The 18,916-nt window shown below is 37.5% G+C and overlaps 1 protein-coding gene across 1 annotated transcript; it reads right to left on the bottom strand.

Annotated features, from left to right (window-relative positions):
- Window positions 1-1,045: 1,045 nt before the first annotated feature.
- Window positions 1,046-18,735, bottom strand: LOC112193248. Its single transcript, XM_040516821.1, has 5 exons — window positions 18,319-18,735; window positions 18,080-18,167; window positions 10,274-10,382; window positions 2,023-2,849; window positions 1,046-1,247 (listed from the first exon to the last, which is right to left on the bottom strand). Exons 1-5 carry the CDS (start codon window positions 18,500-18,502, stop codon window positions 1,214-1,216), a joined length of 1,242 nt encoding a protein of 413 aa, XP_040372755.1. The 5' UTR covers window positions 18,503-18,735; the 3' UTR covers window positions 1,046-1,213.
- Between the last annotated feature and the right edge of the window lie 181 nt (window positions 18,736-18,916).

Here is an 18,916-nt window from a genome sequence, read left to right as displayed (position 1 = left end):
TTACATTTAACAGAAAAATTAACAGAAGTACCAAAGTGTCAAACATAATCTAACTTCAGGTACCAAATTGTCCCCTTTAATACATCGGGTATCAAACTGTCCAAGTAGCAATATCTCAGTTACCATAGGAGGAATTTACCCTTCTCGTTATTCAAATATAATATATATGTCTCACAGTTTAGGCCACGTCCTAATTATTACGTTTTTCGTTTTCCTGGTTTAGTAGTCGGGTTTACACGTATTTGATTTAATCACTTAACAAGTTCACATATATAGGCTTTCACTTGAATTTAATTTAATTAATTTTAAAATTACAGAAATTATGAACTAATAATCGCTTAACAGTTTGCTAAAGCAGTTATGCTTGTTTGGACTATTTGGAAAAATTAGAACTCACAATCGTGGGAAGGATCAAGCTGGCACCATCGAAATGAGGCTGTTATGATAGCTATGTGTTGGTTTAATGAGTTTTCAAAGGCCAATGTTAAAGAAAAGGCTCCGGGTGTGCAAAGAAGGTGGTGGAATCCTCCGGCAAATGGGTGGATTAAATGTAACAGTGATGGCTTCTTCATCCATCCTCAAGCAGTAGAGATGGTTCAGGGATGGTATTGCGTAATCATGTAGGCGGATTCAAGGCAGCTACAATGCGGCAGTTTGATCAGATAGTGTCTCCATTCCATGCTGAATTAATGACCGCGTTACATGAAGCTATGAAATCGGCTCAGGTATTACACTTTGATAGAGTTGAATTTGAGACAGATTGCATGCTGCTTGTTCAAGCTTTGAATGAAGAGACTACAGATTGTTCTAATATGGGTTTCCTCTTAGAAGATGGAAGAGATCTGCTGAGGGGACATGCTCATTTTAAGATTATTCATGTTCAACGTGATGCCAATAATATAGCAAATAAATTAGTTAGTCAAGCTTTGTGTTTTAGTGATATCCAGAATTAATTAGTTTGTAACTGCTCCTGAATTTATAAGGGCCGGTGTCATTCTAAACGAGTAATGTTTCGATGAAATCTTCTTTATTACAGAAAATATATATGAACTTATAAAACGTAAGTTATACAGTACTCTTACCGGCCATCATCAAATCGTACATGATTACCAAAACAAGTTCCTATATATGCCACTAAAACTCCACTGCCTTTATTATTTGCAGTTTTAAGTGGTTATTTTAGCCTCGCACTTGGCTATTAGACTATTAGTAATCAAACTCCATCCCGTTTTATCTTTGGCGCCACCTACAGACAAGGGAGCAAAAATATAATTATGATTAACTCACAGAGAAAAGTATGATAATTAAATGAAAACGCCAACTTTAAGTAGGTACGTGATGATGAGGAACGGTCTCATTACAGCACTATTTTGATACCAACTCAACCCACTCAATGAGAAAGGGAAAAAATCGAGAATCACTGAAGCATTATTAGACAAGAGCCCCTTTCGTCGCATATAGTTTTGAATGACTAAATTTCAAGGATACGCGACAGCCAGCTAGCTATATATATGTCACCAGTTGGTAAAATCTTTTTTTTGATCAAAACCAGTTGGGTAAATGTTGTAGACATATACATATGGGGATTGGCTAATCAAACAAAAGAGATCAAGCACGCTTCCCCAAGAATCCTTTTCTTCTGGATTCGGCATGCAGGCCTGAAATCTTGGTGAAGAATTTCCAGGAGCTACCAATAAAATAGGATCCAATATGTTTCTAAGCTTCAATTGATACTTTTTGTCTCTCGTGTTATCGTCGGATTGGCTAATCTTTTTACATAGATAATTTATGAATAACTACCTAAAACATGAACAAGTCTTTAAACTAATTAATTAATCAAGTTGCATGCAGGGTGGCTGAAGCAAGGATATTCATATACCTCCACGCTCAGTACTTCGTTTACATGGATATAGATTGCTATATAAATGTTAAATAATTTAACTATAAAATAATATTTGTATCTATATAGATATTCATGCAAACGAAGATATGAAAGGGAAAGCATGAAGAAGAAAGAACCATACCATATGCTTGAGAGTTGTATCCATTGAATTCTTGGGAATCATTCTACCAAATCCAGAGGTTTCATTAAGCGGAAACCGAGAATTTGGTCTCTTATTTTTCTCTTCAAGAGTAGCTGCCTTTGATCTTGCACTCATGACTCTCTGGACCATCCTACTCCCCAAAATTTGCCCCCCGTTTCCTGTTTGATTACTTCTTATTCCGTTTGGACTACTGGTGTTGATCAAATCGCCTTCACTGACAGTACAGTACTTGATATCCAGCTGCACGCTCCCTTCAACATTACTACTGATTACTTTCCGATCCCTAGAGATGCTTGCTATTGATGAGCATGATTGTGGCCTCCTTGGTTCAGCTGTGTATGCTGATCTCTGCAGGTGAGTACTTACAGGTGCTGCAGCTGATTTGGCCCGAGCTGATCGATCCCGTGTAGCGGATATTGAGCGTTGCTCTGTCCTCAGATTAGGCGGTTTCTCGTTAGAAAAGCCAGCTGGAATATTCTTTGCTGATCTCACAAGAGGAAGTGGGGACACAACACCACTTCTATTTGTCGTTGTAGGCTTTGTTTTCCGTGTGATGATCATGTCATTATGATCAGCGGTCGATTTGATTACTTTCTGCTGGTTCAAAATTGGTACATCTGTTCTAGTTACTGCAGTAACTTTGGTAATTTTTGTTTGATTTGTTGAATTCGATATTAATGTGCTCCGTCTTTGAGCACTCGGCGTGACGGACCTCAGGGGGAGTTTTGATTTTGGGTTTCCAGATTTTGGTCTCCCATTCCTCTGCTCGTCTACCGCCTCTGACTTGCAATTGGCAGCTGCAAACTGATCGATATATATATAACGTTGGTTTTCATTAGATCATTTCATCAAGGAAAATGATTTGTGACCTCAATGGTGTCATGTCATGTCATCTATACACGTCACTTATTTGTCAAATTATGCTATGTAATTCCAGAGAAAAAGACAATCTCATCATTCCAAAATCTAATAACTTTAAATTATGTTGGCTTTCTTCTAAAAAAAAAAAGGGTTTTTTTCATTACACTCTTGCTTAGATTTAAACAATAATTTTTTTTTCTTTAATCAAGAGTAGAAAACAAATTTATGTAATTCAGTCAATAGATTTACTCGTACATTCGATTAATAGATTTGCATAACACATGTATATGAATTCAACCTTTGTTGGGTTCTTGCAAATTTTGAAAATATAATGTGAAAAATACATATTCATATATATGATTGTATATATTCTTTTGTTCATTGTTTTCTCTTTATGTAGCTAGGGTTTAACGTCATGCAAGTAAAGTAGTCAAGAACACAAATTCTCTAATTGATCTATTCCTCTCGACCTAGCGCTCTGCTAGGGTTTATCGTTGGCTTCCCCCCTTCGACAAATTTCTCAGGATTTCAAGATCTTGATGGTCATGGCTATTGCTCGTCTGGTAGCCAATCATTCCCTTCTTGTTTTTGCTTTTGTTTTCTTGCTCGGAGCGCCGCCTTGGTGTGGGCTCCCTGTGGCTACTGATTGGGAGGGTAGTGTTGTTGTTTGGATGACTGATCGGAGGCCGAGCTCTCACGGGGTGAATCTGGTTTGGACTGAGTTGGATGGGCAAGTCTGGGTTTTGGATCGGGGTCGTCAGATTTCCGACGGTGATAAGGATTGTACAATCGCTTTGGTTGGCCCTGATGGTTCGCTGCAGCGTCGTGGTGTTGCCGGAGTGGGGTTGGCCCGACCAGTTCAGGGGATCGACCAAAGCTTGGAGGATCTTCAGGTTGTACTGGGCGCCTCCGATCAGGTTCATCCCGATCTAGGATCGGGTTTCTTCAATGATTGCGAAGGCACTGGAATGGATCTGAAATTGGATCGAGGTGATCAGGAATGGGCGCGGACTTGGGTGTCTTTCGATCCTGGAGATGGTACAGTATCATCAGCGGTGAACCAAGGTGACGGCGGCTATAGGGATGGCGGTTTCCAGGGCGACGGAGCTCCTACTTGGGCTCTATGGGCTGGTGATCGTTCTGGGGATGGGGATGCTCAACGTGGTGGCTTTTTTGGCTGTGCTGGTGATGGCCTGAAGGTGATCAGTAGGGGAGGCACCTTCTTTGCCGGCGACGGCGACGACGACATGCAACTTGGGAGCAGCCATGTTGTGGAGCAACTGGTTGTTAGGGTTTCAGAAAATTTGGGCTGTTGGGCTCAAGTATTGGGCTTAGTCTGGATTGGGATGCATTGGGGCCATATGGGCTCTGCGGTTTTATTTTTTATTTTTATTTTGGGCCTTCCTCTTTTTATACAAAAAGAGGATGGATCTATTTTAGTTTAATTTTTGTTTTTGGGTCTCAAAAATCAGTGCCTTAGTTGCTAATTTATGTCTGGAGGATGGTATGTCATCCTCTGCTTGGAGGTTTCTAGTTTTTGTTAGAATAATGGTGCGTGGATTTCCTAAAAGGTGGGTGTACTCATGATTTTTTAGGATTTTATTCTTCTAGAATAGGGTTTCATGAGGTTCTAAGGAACAATTGCTTTCTGTCGACCTCATAGGGGTGTTTCGTTTTTGTACTGCTTGCTGAATCTAATGAAATGGCTGACCTATTGTCTTTCAAAAAAACGTTAGATATGAATTTATTATTTTTTGTTTGTTTTTTCCTTATATTTAGATTGTAGATTTTAACTAATAGCTACTAATGTGAAATTTTTTCTTACCTCTTAATTTAGACCTAAGTATTTTCGGAATTCAATTTATTAATGCTATTTTTTTTTTGGATGAAATTAATCAATATTTGGAAAGAAAAGTTAATGTCTATTTCTTGACACATATTTCAATATATTAATGTCATTTGGAAAGAAAAATTAAAGGAAAGAATTTAATTAAATGAAGAAAAATATTGGTCAAAGAATCTGTAAGACATAACTTTTAAATTAATACATAATTAATAGCTAATATTTTTTTTGTCTCCTAATTAAATTCATTAATGTAATTGATTCACCCTCTAATATCTAAAAAGAAATGTACGTAAAAGGGTAAAATTGGTGTTGCAATAGTATGATGTGGCAAAATATATTATGTGGAATTGAAAATAAAAATTGTATTTATTTACATGCATGACATGACACCTAAGATTTGAGGCCACAAATTTTAGGCCTCATTGAGCCCCATATCATTGCCCTTTCATCAATTAGCTAGTTAGTTATTTGCTCAAAACTCTATATTATGAAATGTTCCATGGGAAAAAAGTTATCCTTTTCACAATTTTCACATCTCCTTTTAAGCGTAGTAAATTACGGTATGAATGAGAGAAAAGTTTTATACTTTCTAAAGCTATGTAACAGCTTCCAAAAACTTTTCCTATATATATATTTTTTCCCTCCAATCACAAGGGTCATTATTAGACTTGATATTACCACAAATGGACGATCATACAATGTTGGGTTAATTGAAACCTACGAGAATACGCACTAAAACTAAAACTTAATGCTGTCAAAGTTCATCGATCTTCTTCAAAAGCCAAACTAGAAACTACTGTTGCTACATACATACTCATAATTAATAACATTAGCCAAGATGGTCGGGAAGCGGTTTTCCAAGCCTGACGATCGAATTGGGACAGTTAAACGTCACCAATATTAGATATTAATTATGAAGGGCGTGACAAGACAATATGATTTTTTTTATTAAATATATAAATAGAAATTCCTAAAACCCACTTTTATCTCCTATTACTTTGATTCTATAATAACTGGTATAAAAAAAAATTGTTTTCACCGTGTGCATAAATATGAGAAATTGCTAGCTTTTACTGAATACATTCTATGATTAAATTCAGTTTACCCCCTGAGGTTTGGGGGTAATTTCATGTTAGTCTCTCCTCTCAATTTAATCAGTTTACCCCCCAAGCTGTTCAATTTTCCTCAGCCGTGTCCAATGTCTCACTCTCCGTCCAATTTGGACGTTAAGTGACTTAAGTCTGACAAAAGAGCTCACTCTAAGGGCTAAAATTGTCATTTAAAAAAAAAACAAATCCACGGCAAAAAAGAAAAACTAAACTTCATCTTCTTCTTCATCCTCTTCCTCTAATCGATCCTCCTCCCCAGAACCAAAAAGAAACAAAAATAAATTCAGACACCAAAAATGCAGAGAGTCGGACCAATTTTGAAAACATTTTGATAAAGCTTTCACAATACTTAAATACCAACCCAAGTGCCAGTTGTAAGTAGAAAAGAAAAAACATGAAGAGATCGATGTGCTTCAAAGCACTGATTGATTCCCCCACTCTCACCCAAAACTCAAGAAAAGAAATCATATTTTTCCCTCCAATCAATTAAGCATTCTCACCTCTCAAATACCCAAATCCCAACACGTTGAAATTCCCAACTGTTTCACTTTCCTTTGGCACAATCTGAGGCTTTCAATCAGCAACCAAAGCAAAAGGGTATCACTAAATTTTGCACACATGTAATTCGGATTGACTTTCTAGATTAGACCCTGAATCTCGGAGCTTCAGATCTTAGCGATGGTTGCAGCGCCTTGGATTTTGAAGATGGGTAACCAGGTAAGCTCGAATCTAAAGCATGCTCTTTTACTTCAGCATTCAAAGAACCCCAACACCAAAACCCAGAAGCAGACTATAGGGATTCTTTCATTTGAGGTAGCTAATGTTATGTCCGTCGCTGGAATGGCCGCACCTCTTCCGCCGCTGTCGTGGCTCGACACCTCCCCACCCCTAAATTATCGCCCTATCAGAAACTAATAACACTCAGACACCGAATTCCTCTGAGAAATTTTGAAACCATGGCTGAGAGTGGTTCATCTCCACCCTAAAAACATGCAACCCAAATACCAGAGCGAGAAATCTAATTTTGATGAGATTAATAGTCGAAGCCCCAAACCCAAATCGACGAAGCCTTGACTGGATTTCGGTTATGGAAGAGTGAGTCTCGAGATGAAGAGAGGAACGAAGCTGGCATGTCGACAATGTCGTTTGGAGCGAGACGCGCCAGAGAAGGAATTTGTTGACGGCGGAGCTCTTGTACTTGAAATTTGTAGGCTTGACCAAATGAAGCCTAGAAATATAGATGAAGCCTCACCGGATGAGAGAAGACTAGATATAGAGAGTTTGAAGTTTGAATCGAAGATGGAAAGATTGAGAGATGAAGTGGAGAGACTGATTGGAATCGAGTATAAGAGATTGAGAAATCGGGGCTTTTTTGTCGCGGATTTTTTTTGTTCTTCTTGAAATGGCCATTTGAGGTAAAGGAAGATGTGAAGACCCGAAATCCTCAGTTAAATATTTCGTAATTCGATATTTGTTCAATTATATGATATATGAATTTTGGGCATGATTCGTATGTTGTTGTATGAGAAATTTGGTTTCGAATGAGTTTATTTTCGAAACAAACGTTATTTATGGGGGGCCACTAAAATCGACTTTTTGTACGTACGGAATTTGGGAAAACTTCATTCACGAAAGTTGGAGAGCTCGTCGATACGAGTTCATGCATATGCGGAACAAGAATCGGAGTTCGTACGAAGAAGTTATTGCGTTTGGAAAAATTTCCATTTTGGGTATATATACCTAGCTAGTTTTGGAAATTTCCAAAAATAGCTAGGGTTTCCATTTTTGGCAGCCGCACCGTTTTCTTCTCTCTCTCTCCCTCCCGAGCCCGAGCAAAAACAGAGCAAGGAGTCTCCGGCTCCATTCTCCCTCCTCCGGCCACCAAACCACCTCCCACGGCTTCGTCTTGACCTTGGGCAGCTGCCAGTGGCAGCCTTGCGCCGTGGCACGGCTTGTAGTGGCTGTCAGAAGCTTGTTTCCATTTCCGGCCGTTTTGAGTGCGAAGTGAATATCTCGAGCTACCGGCCACCAAAACTTGATATTCTTGGCTCATTAGACTCGCCTAAACTTTCTGAACAAGCACCAAGAAGGCCCGGACCTGGGGAGATCGATTTCACGCTCGTCGGAGGCTTCGCCGTTTTCTGCAAATTTTCCTGCCAAACCAGACTGTTTGAGGTATTTTCGATCACTTGCGTTCATTTTCTGACTTCGAGCTAGTTATGAAAGTTGCTCAAAATGATTAAACGAAGAGGAAAAGTTCGGCCCCGACACCATAGGCGGTGGTCGGCGACGGATCTTTCCCTAACTCGGCGGCCTTTTTCCGGCCACCTCCGGGGATCCCAAGGGCAGTTTCTGCCCATTTTTATGTTCTACGTGTTCATACAGTTATTTCGATATATAGCATGTGAATTTTGGATATTGTATGATTTAGTTATGAATTTTACAATTTCGTTCGATTTCTATCGTTCGATTGGTGATCTGTGAAGATTCGGACCGTCCGATAGACTTATAGGTTTGATATAATGATCGTAGGACTGTCCCGAAGACTTTGTGTGGTCACGGGTGAAGATCCGACCGTTGGATCTTCATATAAGTGCGTTCTTGAATTGTACGCTAAGTTAATTATCGTATTTGGTTATGTGATTGACGGTTTGAGTTGGTGGATGATTGGAAACCATATTTTAAGCTATTGGGAAGACGCAGCTGGATTGGAGATGAGTAAATCTCACATGGTTCATTTACGAACCGAATTTCCTTATTGCACAATTATTTGTTATGTGTGAGAAAATGGTTTTAAGAAAATGAAATTTAAAGTATATAGGAAAATGAATTTCTTGGTTTTACTACGTGTGAACTATAGTTGGTATTAGTGGTCATTCCTGAGTAGATGATTACGTATATATATATTTACGTGATTTTATACGGAATGGTGTGACATTGAAATATGTGGTTTTTTGATGATTTCATTTTTATACTTGAATGAAGGATTTATTTGCCATGATTATTATGATAATTGGTACTGTTGTGAGTATGATTTGGGTGGAGACGTGATATTGTGAAACGGGTGGGATTCTGTTTATATTTTGTTCTGCGGACTGAAATGTCCAAAGTTCGATGGTTATAATAACCAGAGTGTTTTGTTCTGAGGGCAGCAATGTCCAAAGTTCGACGGTTATCATTGTGATAAACGAAGTATTTTGTTCTGCGGGTAGAAATGCCCAATGTTCGACGGTTATAGTACTAACCGAAGTATATCGGATGCTTGCACCTGGGCCAAGGTGACAAGTAACGATTCAGATAGAGCTCTAGTCTGTTGTGGAAGTACGGTCATGGTGACAACTAGGTTATTGCATTGTGAGTACTTTGTGCCACGTGAGTTGGGTTGGTGATTAAATTGTTAGGGTTGTTGTGTGTGGTCGGATTGTTGGATTGTTTTACTTGAATTAAAAGAATTGTGATTTACTAAATCAACCATTCATTTCTTATTTACTCACGAGCTTTGCAAAAAGCTTACCGGGTGTTGTGTTGTTGCAATCCCGGTACACTATTCAAACGGTGTAGCGGATAATCCTGCAGGTCAGGATAATCAGGGTGGAGAGCGAGCTGAGTAGAGCAGCGGGGTTGACGTCAGCACTTAACCTATTTTTGGTGCGTAACTTTTATTTATGGTGGTATTGTAATATTTGACTCGAGAGATAGTTTGCTACGAGGTTTGTATTATGGTTTGCGAGACGCTGGTTAAGAAAAAAATTTAGGACGTTATTTGTTTTGGTTATTATTCATGTTTCGGATTTGAATTTGTTATTCAAAATTCGGGGCGTGACAGAAAAAGGGTTTGGGGATTGGGACTCTAGGGTTTGGAGTTTTAGGTGAGGGAGTTTGAAGGGAGGTGAAATAGGAATCGAAGTTAGAACAAGTTAGATTAGAGAGGAGCTAGAGAGACCCAGAGTGGGATAGAAGGAAGAAGATGGATGAATTTTTTTTTTTTTTTGCCGTGGATTGTTAATTTTTTTTAAATGACAATTTCAGCCCCTAAAATGGGCTCATTTGTCACACTTAACGTCCAAATTGGACGGAGAATGAGACATTGGACACGGTTGAGGAAAATTGAACAGCTTGGAGGGGTAAACTGATTAAATTGAGATGGCAGAGACTAACATAAAATTACCCCCAAACCTCATGAGGGTAATTAAACTGAATTTAATCCTAAATTCTATAATATCCCGGCTAGGATGTCGGCTTATAATGTGTCACTGAGACTGCTAGAACTAAATAAGATATGAAATTGCAAGTTTTGGAACATAAACTACCACGTCAAACAAAAATGTATAAATCTAAAATGCAAAAAAAAAAAATGTGACCATAAAAAAATATATAAAAAACAAACAGTAAAGTTGTATTCACTTGCGTACCCGTGAAAGAGGTTGGAGAATTGGTATTTCCCGTTGAATAATGAATTCAGGGCTATTTGCGTCCATTTCTAAAGAGGGAAAAAGAGGAGTTGCCGGCGGTGTTTTTAACCTTGATATATATAAAAGTGAATTGATTAGCTGTTTATATAAATACGCGTGCGCGCACATATATATATATATATATATATATTTTTTTTAAAGAAATTCGCATAAGGAAGAAGCACAATTATAGCTGACAGTGGCATCCTCATAGTATAAAATTAACCTCTTAACATCATAATATGAAACTAATCACACTATAATCTTTTTTTTTTTTTGGAGTAAAGAGGTCATCTCATTTCATAATTCAATACACAGTACAATAATGACACATCCCTAAGGTTCGACAGAAAGAGCCATTACACAGAATACTCCAACACAACCTATTCCTAAAAAAATAAACCACCTAGCACACTCTCAGTACAACCACATTTTAGGCTTTACGCCTTAAACAAAGGAAACTAGAGCTTTGAAGAAAAATTTAAAAAGACAACAAAACTTCTATTCCCCTTGAGATCTTTTCGATAAAAGAAAAAAGAGAAAAAAAAATAATTTCCCCTTAGACAAGGGAATTATAATGACAAAAACTAAAATTAAAATTAAAATCTTAAATATATGATGGGCCAAAAGCAGCCAAGCCCACCACCACAGTCCAACCCAAACAATTAGAAACCCTAGCCCATTAATTGGGATAGCAGGGATTCCATAGCTGGTGAAGAAACTTCCATCCAGCCGTCGTGATCACCGCTGGTCAAACCACCACAGACGGATAAAACATTGTGTCAAATGTTGGATCATAATTCATATATATATTTGTGCCTTAAAACATGGAAATTACTTGTTCTAAAAGTACAATTTAGTATCGACTAATCCAATTCTATGTTTTGTAGAAAATCTTGACAAGAGGAGAAAAAAGTAAAATTTAGTGAATTTTCCATGCACCACCATTTTTGGAGGCACAAGTATTTTGTGAAGCAATTCCAGAAAAATAGGAGTTTAAATGGAGCAACAAAGACATTAACCATGAAGTACTGATGTAAAGAACTAAGTTTGATTACTCATTTGGCCGGAAATCACAAGGGAAGTCCACGGAAATCGTTGTGCAAAATAGTTGCTGCAAAGCAGAAAACTGCAGTTTAGAATCAGCTTATCGGCAATAGTTTTGGAGAGCTTTTCTTGCAATCTTCCAAGTAGACTCTTGCAAAAAGGGCTAGCATTCCTTAAAGACATGATGTTGTAGTAGAACATGAGCCTAAGAGCTGGTCAAAAATGCCATCAAAGTAGTGGAAATTAACACTCAAAGTAGGCTTCCCGAGAAGGCAGAAACTGTTAGTTTTTCACGAAGCTTTTTCGGAGATATTTTCCTGTGACTTACTTGGAGTTTTTGTTGAAGTTTTTTTTATCATTCTAGAAGACATGATGACATAGAGTATGTAGGAGTCGACAACCTTCCAGAAACATGGGAATAGTGTTAGGTCTATAATTACCTAGTAATTATTCCCCTAATCTTGCACTTTTGCATAACCTTTGTGTTTATTTATATATATTTATTATGTTTTCCTTATCATGCTAGGAAATGATGGAGAAGCATGGAAATGTACTAAAAACTCAACTTTAGCACATTTTCCTACTCCGGCTAAGAGAAACCGAGCTAAGAAAGGAAGGAGGAGCGGAAGACTGATCAAATGAATTCCAAATGAGTTGAAAATTTTCAGATCTATTCTATACATCCTAAGAATCATTTCGTATGAAGAGTGTAAGAGCTAGTTCGGAGTGGAAGGCATTCAAAGAAATCATCCCAAGTTTCTAACTAAATGACGAAAACTGCAAAACCGGACCTGTACTGATTCCGGCAGCAGTTTCGGCCAAACCACCGTGAAATAAGCTCTGATATTTTACATGGATGATGTAAACTCATGGAGGAACATTTGGTATGAAGAAGTCGAGGGCCAATTCCCAACTCTCGGTGGAGATTTAATTGAAGGAAGAAAGGAGAAGAAAGTGCGCAAACAGACAAAAAATGGGTCAACGGTGGTCAATGTCAGATTCCGGACATTTCCGGCCGAGTTGGCCAGCCGAGAAGTTTAGGTCTAGGTTATTTTGAAATTCAAAATTTGAAAGAGGACAAGTAGTCTCATTCTTACACCTTACACCTTTATATCCCATTTATTACCTTGTTTTTCTACACAATGATCATTCTACCCTTACTTTCTCTCCTCCACCAAAATATCTATGGGCTTTCTAGGTCATTTCTATGTGGAGTCAAAAACTAGATCCACATTTTGTGCTTACATATTTATCAATCACATCTAGCCCTTCATTCCCTTTGATCTCCAGCCTTGATTTGGATTGCCTTGACCTTTAAATAGCTCATTCTCTTTCCCCAAAACCGTGCATCCCCATGGCTCCCTCATTTTGGAGCATCAAAATCTCTATTTTCTCTAGTTTTAGGTTAGTTTTTCATACCTTGTACATAGTTCTTTGATTTTGTGTGAGAAATAGGTGTGTAGGTACTTGGGTTTCACCAAAACCAAAGTTACTACACACTCTAAATCAATCACAACACTTGCTTTCACACATCCAAGCCTTTGTTCTTCTTTGTTTTTGAGTTTTGTGGATGTGTATGGTGTTTTGGGTTGTAAAACCGAAAATCCCATACCTTGAAACAATTCTCTATCATTTGACATCTTTGAGAGCTAGGTGGGAGGTTGGGTAGTTCTTCTCTTTTCTCTTCCTTCTCTCTTTAATTTGATGTTCATGGCTTGTATTTGTAATAACATGTGCTGTGAGTAGTTGGATTTGAGGCTAGGGCAAACTTTTGTGCAAATAATTTAAATTTCCATGTTGTTTGATGTTTATGCATGTTTTGAATCTTTTGGCTACTATACTTTCATGTATCCTAAGTGTGTTTATAGATTTATCACCTAGAAGCATGCTTTAGGAAATTAATGAATCGGAAACATGAACTTGATAAACTCTTGATTCCGTGAGAATGGGTAGTTAAATAGGTGGTGGCTTAGCTTATTCCTACTGGAAGAACTAAGTTGCTTGAATTTCTTACCTTGAAATTAAAACATGATATTGTGATTTTAGGTTCCGGAAGAATTTAGGCTCGCGACACCAAAGGCCATTTAGGATCCGGAAGATTTGAATTGTATAAAGGTTGTGTAATTTAGCTTTGCTTCGGAAGAGATTGTTAAATTGCATGACTAGTGGGTTTCTTGGTAGCTTCATCAAAGCACTAAGGGGAAATTTATCAAAGCATGTTGTCATTTGAAAATGGGTTACATTATATGCATGAGGGAGCCTAGGTGCAAAACATATGCTCCTATTTATCTCATTGATCAAAGTCTCTATTTTATTTTATTTTATTTGCTTAGTTTATTTTTTGTGCAAATTATTTTACTTTATAGAAATTAAAATCAACAAAGCCGATTCACCACTTTACCATTGTAAATATCATTATTGATAGTTTTGGCTTCCAAAGGGCCGAGACTATTAATTTATAAAAAGATAGACTCGCATGTGTTTTATAAGTTTTATTTTCGCGGTAATCTAGCTTAGGGTAGAGTTACTCAATCCCTTGGGTACGATACTCTTACTTTTCCTCTTTACTAAAACTTGACCTCCTAATCTTGGGAGTATGGCATATCATCCATAAATTGTATACACATTCATACTCAATGATGTCCCCAACATATAGCAAGCCAAACCTAGTCCAAGAAGGAAGCTTCAGAAGTAGAAAACAAATCCTAGTCAAATAAGAGTAACTTGGCCGAGAATCCTTTTTGGACAGGTTTGTTGTGCATTTTTTGAAGGTTTATTATGCTAAAATTTTCAAGGAAAGTCCTAGAAAAATCCTCCAAGATTATGGGAAGATTAATCCATCATATTATCATTTGGATAATAAGCATTCCCATGTACTCTCTCCCATGCTTGTCACATTAACTTTGGTGACCCAAAACCACCCCAACACTCTTCATTTTCATGTTTCTCATGCACAATAAAGAGAGCTAGTTGCTCATCTCTTCTCCTAAGTCATTTTTTTTCTACTCTACACTCTAATAGCTCATCACTACTTTCCTCTTTTTAGTCCATCTATTCCATACTATTTTCCCTTGTTTTTGAGATCTATTATCAGTCTCATACTCCACCTCTATGCTTCTTACAATGCTTAAGCTGCTCCATTTTGCTTCCATTCATCATTTTACTTCTCTCTCTCTCTTCTCTATATAAGCATCCCTTCATTACACTCTTAAGACCATCACTCATATACCACTCCATTACATCTTTTTCTCTCTATATTTTCTACAATCCATTATCATCTCCTCCACAAAATCTCCATCACCACCACCATCAATCCATAACATCTATTACCACCACCACCAATTTCATCATCTTTTCTATCTACCCATTCTATTTCATATACATAAACCTTCACCACTCCACAAAAATCCGTTGGATACCCGCCCCTAATGATGGGAGAATTTGGAGACAAATCGGCAATGGGGATGGGGATCCCCAATCCTCGCTATCTAAGATTGGGGGGATGGGGCGGGGATGGTATTGTGATCTCCATCCCCAAACCCACCCCAATAATATATACATATATTTGACTTATATATTTTTTAATTTATTGTTTATAATATAAATCGCAAATATATACATTTATTACTTTACTTTAATAGCTACACTTTTATTTTAATGATATTTTGACTTTTGCACTCACTGAATTATGATTTATTAATTTAATCATATTTTAAATTTATTTGTTGTAGATTTTGATTTAAAAAAATGCAATATGAGAAAAAATTATTTTATTTATTAAATTTTTATTGGGGATTTGGGGCTGGTTTGGAGGCTTAGTCTCCAGTGGGGATGAGGATGGGGATGGGGAATCCCCAATATATTTTTATTGCTATACCCCGGGGATAGGGATGGTATTCTGATCCCCATCCCCAACCCGCCCCATTGCCATCCCTATTTCTGCATCTCATATTCTATCATCAATCTTTGAAGAAGAATGAGAGGAATCTAGCATCATTTGAGGAATCACCATCACATGACAAAACCTCCATGAGTTCATCTACACCATCCTCAATTTGATCATCACTAATTACTTCTCTATCCCTACTTTTTAGTTTAATGTTCATAAACATGCTGGAGCTTATGTATTTGACTATGAGTGAGTAGTTAGTTTGTTAGGGCTAGGGTTGAAAGACCTAGCCAATCTTGTATGACTTTGATGTAAATCTTATATTTGATGCACTTTCCTTTAGCACCTTTAACATGCTAGTTCAAGAGTTGCATATCATATGTCCATGTTCGAGTTGTGAATTACAATCACTTAGAGATAAGCTTGGTTGGTCTACATAATCTCTTTATCTCCAAGCTTTATGCATTTAGGCAAATGAATTAGATATCTAACTAGATTGAAATGCATGACTTAAGTAGTTAAGTACTACACCCGAGAGGGGTTGCTTGATATCATCAAAGGAGCATGTCCCTTGTCATACCCGAGAGGGATGCAAGGAGAGAAATTGGCTAATTAAAATGACATCATTCACTATAGAAGCATCATTGTTTGCAAGAGAGGCTAGAGGTGAAAACCTTAAGTCCTAACTCTCATCCATTTCATTATATCTAATTTAGCTTAGCCTAGTTTACATTTCAAGTATGCATTTAGTTGTTTCCAAATCAAATCATCTCCAAAAGCTAAATCAAACCACTACCCATCTTACATATAATCACCATGAACATTGGTTCACTTGTGAGCCCTTGTTTGTGATTTGTACATTTGCATATTCATCTAACGTCCTTTAGGTTTTTAGGTTTTCCTTAGCTAGAGTGGGTTTTCCAATCTTTTAGGTATAATATCCCCACTCATAATCTCCTACACTATAACTTGGCCCTTATACTTGAGGGTGACTATTTGGCTAACATCAAACACAATCAACCAGACCACCATGGCTACCACCACCAATTAAGGTGGATGCCAAGCAAGGAATTCTAGAACCTGACCAAACCTTAGTCGGAGGCTGAGGAGGCCCAGCTTCGACAAACTCCACCTTAACATTACCACCACCGACACCGTCACAGTCACCATTTACAACTTCACCACTGCCCTAACATTGGTAATAACATCGCATACTTTTTTATCAGCACCATTAAGCCTCCAAAACCCCTTGAAGCAACAATCAACAAAGGAGTCAAATAGACCAAACTCCAAACCACCACTACCATCTAGGCCAAAATCACCTCAATTGATAGCGAAAAACAAAACCCCCTGCAACCCAACATCGCCCAAACTGCCACGGCCAACGTTGTTGGCCCAAGGAGCTCCGCTAGCCTTCACAAGAACAAGGGAAGGCCAACGATGCCTCCCACCCATCGCTGCACAACTCCTATCCAATTGCCACCACCTAACTTCAGAACATGCACACAGAGCCATACCACCACCATCATTAATCTCAACAAACACATAAAGGAAAAACAGGCTAAGGCCAGTTATGGCGATAGCCATAAGGTTTGAGAATTTTGTCGAGGACGGGAAGCTAACGAGCAACCCTAGCAGAGCAGGTAGGTCAGAGATACCTTTTAACCCTCCTACACTCTATAATCTAATAAATCTAATTAGACTAAAACTAATAACCAATTTAATCTACCGAGACAGTATTCATGTGCATCTAACATGCACTTGCACAAACAGGTATAGACAGTTGGATAACATTAAATATATTTTTTTGTTATTCTTTTTATTAATGTCAATAAATATCAGCAGCTGATTTATTAGATCCGTTGGTTCACTTACACCGTCAATGTATAGAAGATTTTTTCTTAATCTACCATATCCAACTCAAAACCAATAATAAAAGATAAAAAAAACATAATAGCAAGCCCCAAACCTCTAAATCCTAAACTTTAAACCCAATCCTAAAAAAAGTAGCAAAAGTTTTGGGTTTGAATTCTAGGGTTTTAAATTTTGGAATTTGAGGTTTAGGGTTAAACAAAATTGAGTTGGAGATAATTACTACAGGATAATTAAGTTGCATATTAATTTTGACCAAACCTAAATCATGACATGAATCTAAAGATTTAGAGTGTTGATTTCATATCATGAAAGAGCACTACTCATATATTATGATTCCATAAGTTTTATATAATTTGTTGGTGAGTTGTGGATTATTTGTTATTTGGAATAATTAACACTATGGATGTCACAAGTTTAAATACAATGTCAATGAAGATTGGTAGCATGAGGGACAAAAAACCAATCTTTTGGGCTTACACAATTTTCAAGGCTTCAAAATATACACATGGACAACTTAATCCGCCTTGAAGTAATCTTGCATGACTTTACAATTAAAACTAATTGACAATTGATGAAATTAATCCAGATGCCTTCTTATAAACTCATAAATAAGATTCTCATGTTTCCATATGAGATAATAAGTCACCATTTCCATATTTGTTTTTTCCGGTTAATCTTAGTCTCACTTTTTCACCCTTGCAATTGCACCTGTAGTAAGAAAACAACCTAAACAATTTGAAGCTATCATATTAACTATTTTCAGACATCATTATGAAAGTTGCTCGAGAATAACAATTTACGACTCCAGTAAGAGTAGGTACCATCTAGGAACCATTTTATATCATGGTATAAGGATGAGCTTAAAATATTAACATATTATAGACGGGACAGTAATTGATTATGTAAACGAAAGCAGATACATTAACTTAGGCGGAAGTGGGTGAAAGGCGAGTTACCAATCATAATCATTCTTCTCGTTTTCAGCAAGAAATTCAAATCCAGATCCCTTCTTGGCAGATGCAATTCTGTAGAGCTGATAGTTTCCTGTATATTGGAGGCAAGGTGTATAGTTGAATTGATATTCCAGGCAATTAATCAAAGGGAGGCCGGCAGAAGCAAGCACATAATATATATATATATATGTAATATATATATATATGTAATATATGAAAATGAAAGCACGTCGCGGGTATACCATTTGGCTCAAACTCTTCAGAAACAGGCTGGAGGAGGGTGACAATATTGCGTTCTTTTTCGCGCTTGTGCAATTCCCGGAAGAGAATAAGATCTTCCTGATCAGGATGATCTGTCTCCTGTTTGATCCGTCCATTATTAGTCAATGGCATCCCAGGGACTCTCCTCCTGCTTGTATTCTTCATGGCGATCGCTAGCTGCAAACTTAATTATAAACAAACAGTCGGTTGCTTTTGCATATATTTGCAATGTCCGATCGATCCTAGAGTGATCGAAGAAGAAAGAGGTGATTAGAAAGATGGAGAAGCAGAAGCATGCTTGGGAGTTTATATCCAAATTATATGCTATGGCCTGCCGCTTGGATTGCCCCGTGGAACTTAGCCGGCAGTTTCAGAATATCATGCCCAACGCAAATAGACAAAAGTCAAAAGTCTCTTCTCAAAAAAAAAAAAAAAAAAAAAAAAGGCAAAATAGACAAAAGTCGCTTACTGACTTGCAGCTTGCAAGATGAAAATTGAAAACTGTCAAATTTTTTCTTACATTTGCTACAGTAATTAGTAAAGAAAACACATTTTACGGGGCACTACACTTTTTCGCAA

This window comes from Rosa chinensis, chromosome 3 (genome assembly GCF_002994745.2).
Source record: "Rosa chinensis cultivar Old Blush chromosome 3, RchiOBHm-V2, whole genome shotgun sequence".
NCBI lineage: Eukaryota > Viridiplantae > Streptophyta > Magnoliopsida > Rosales > Rosaceae > Rosa > Rosa chinensis.
Note: the sequence above shows the minus strand (reverse complement) of the source record. Positions and strands in the feature narration are given on the sequence as shown.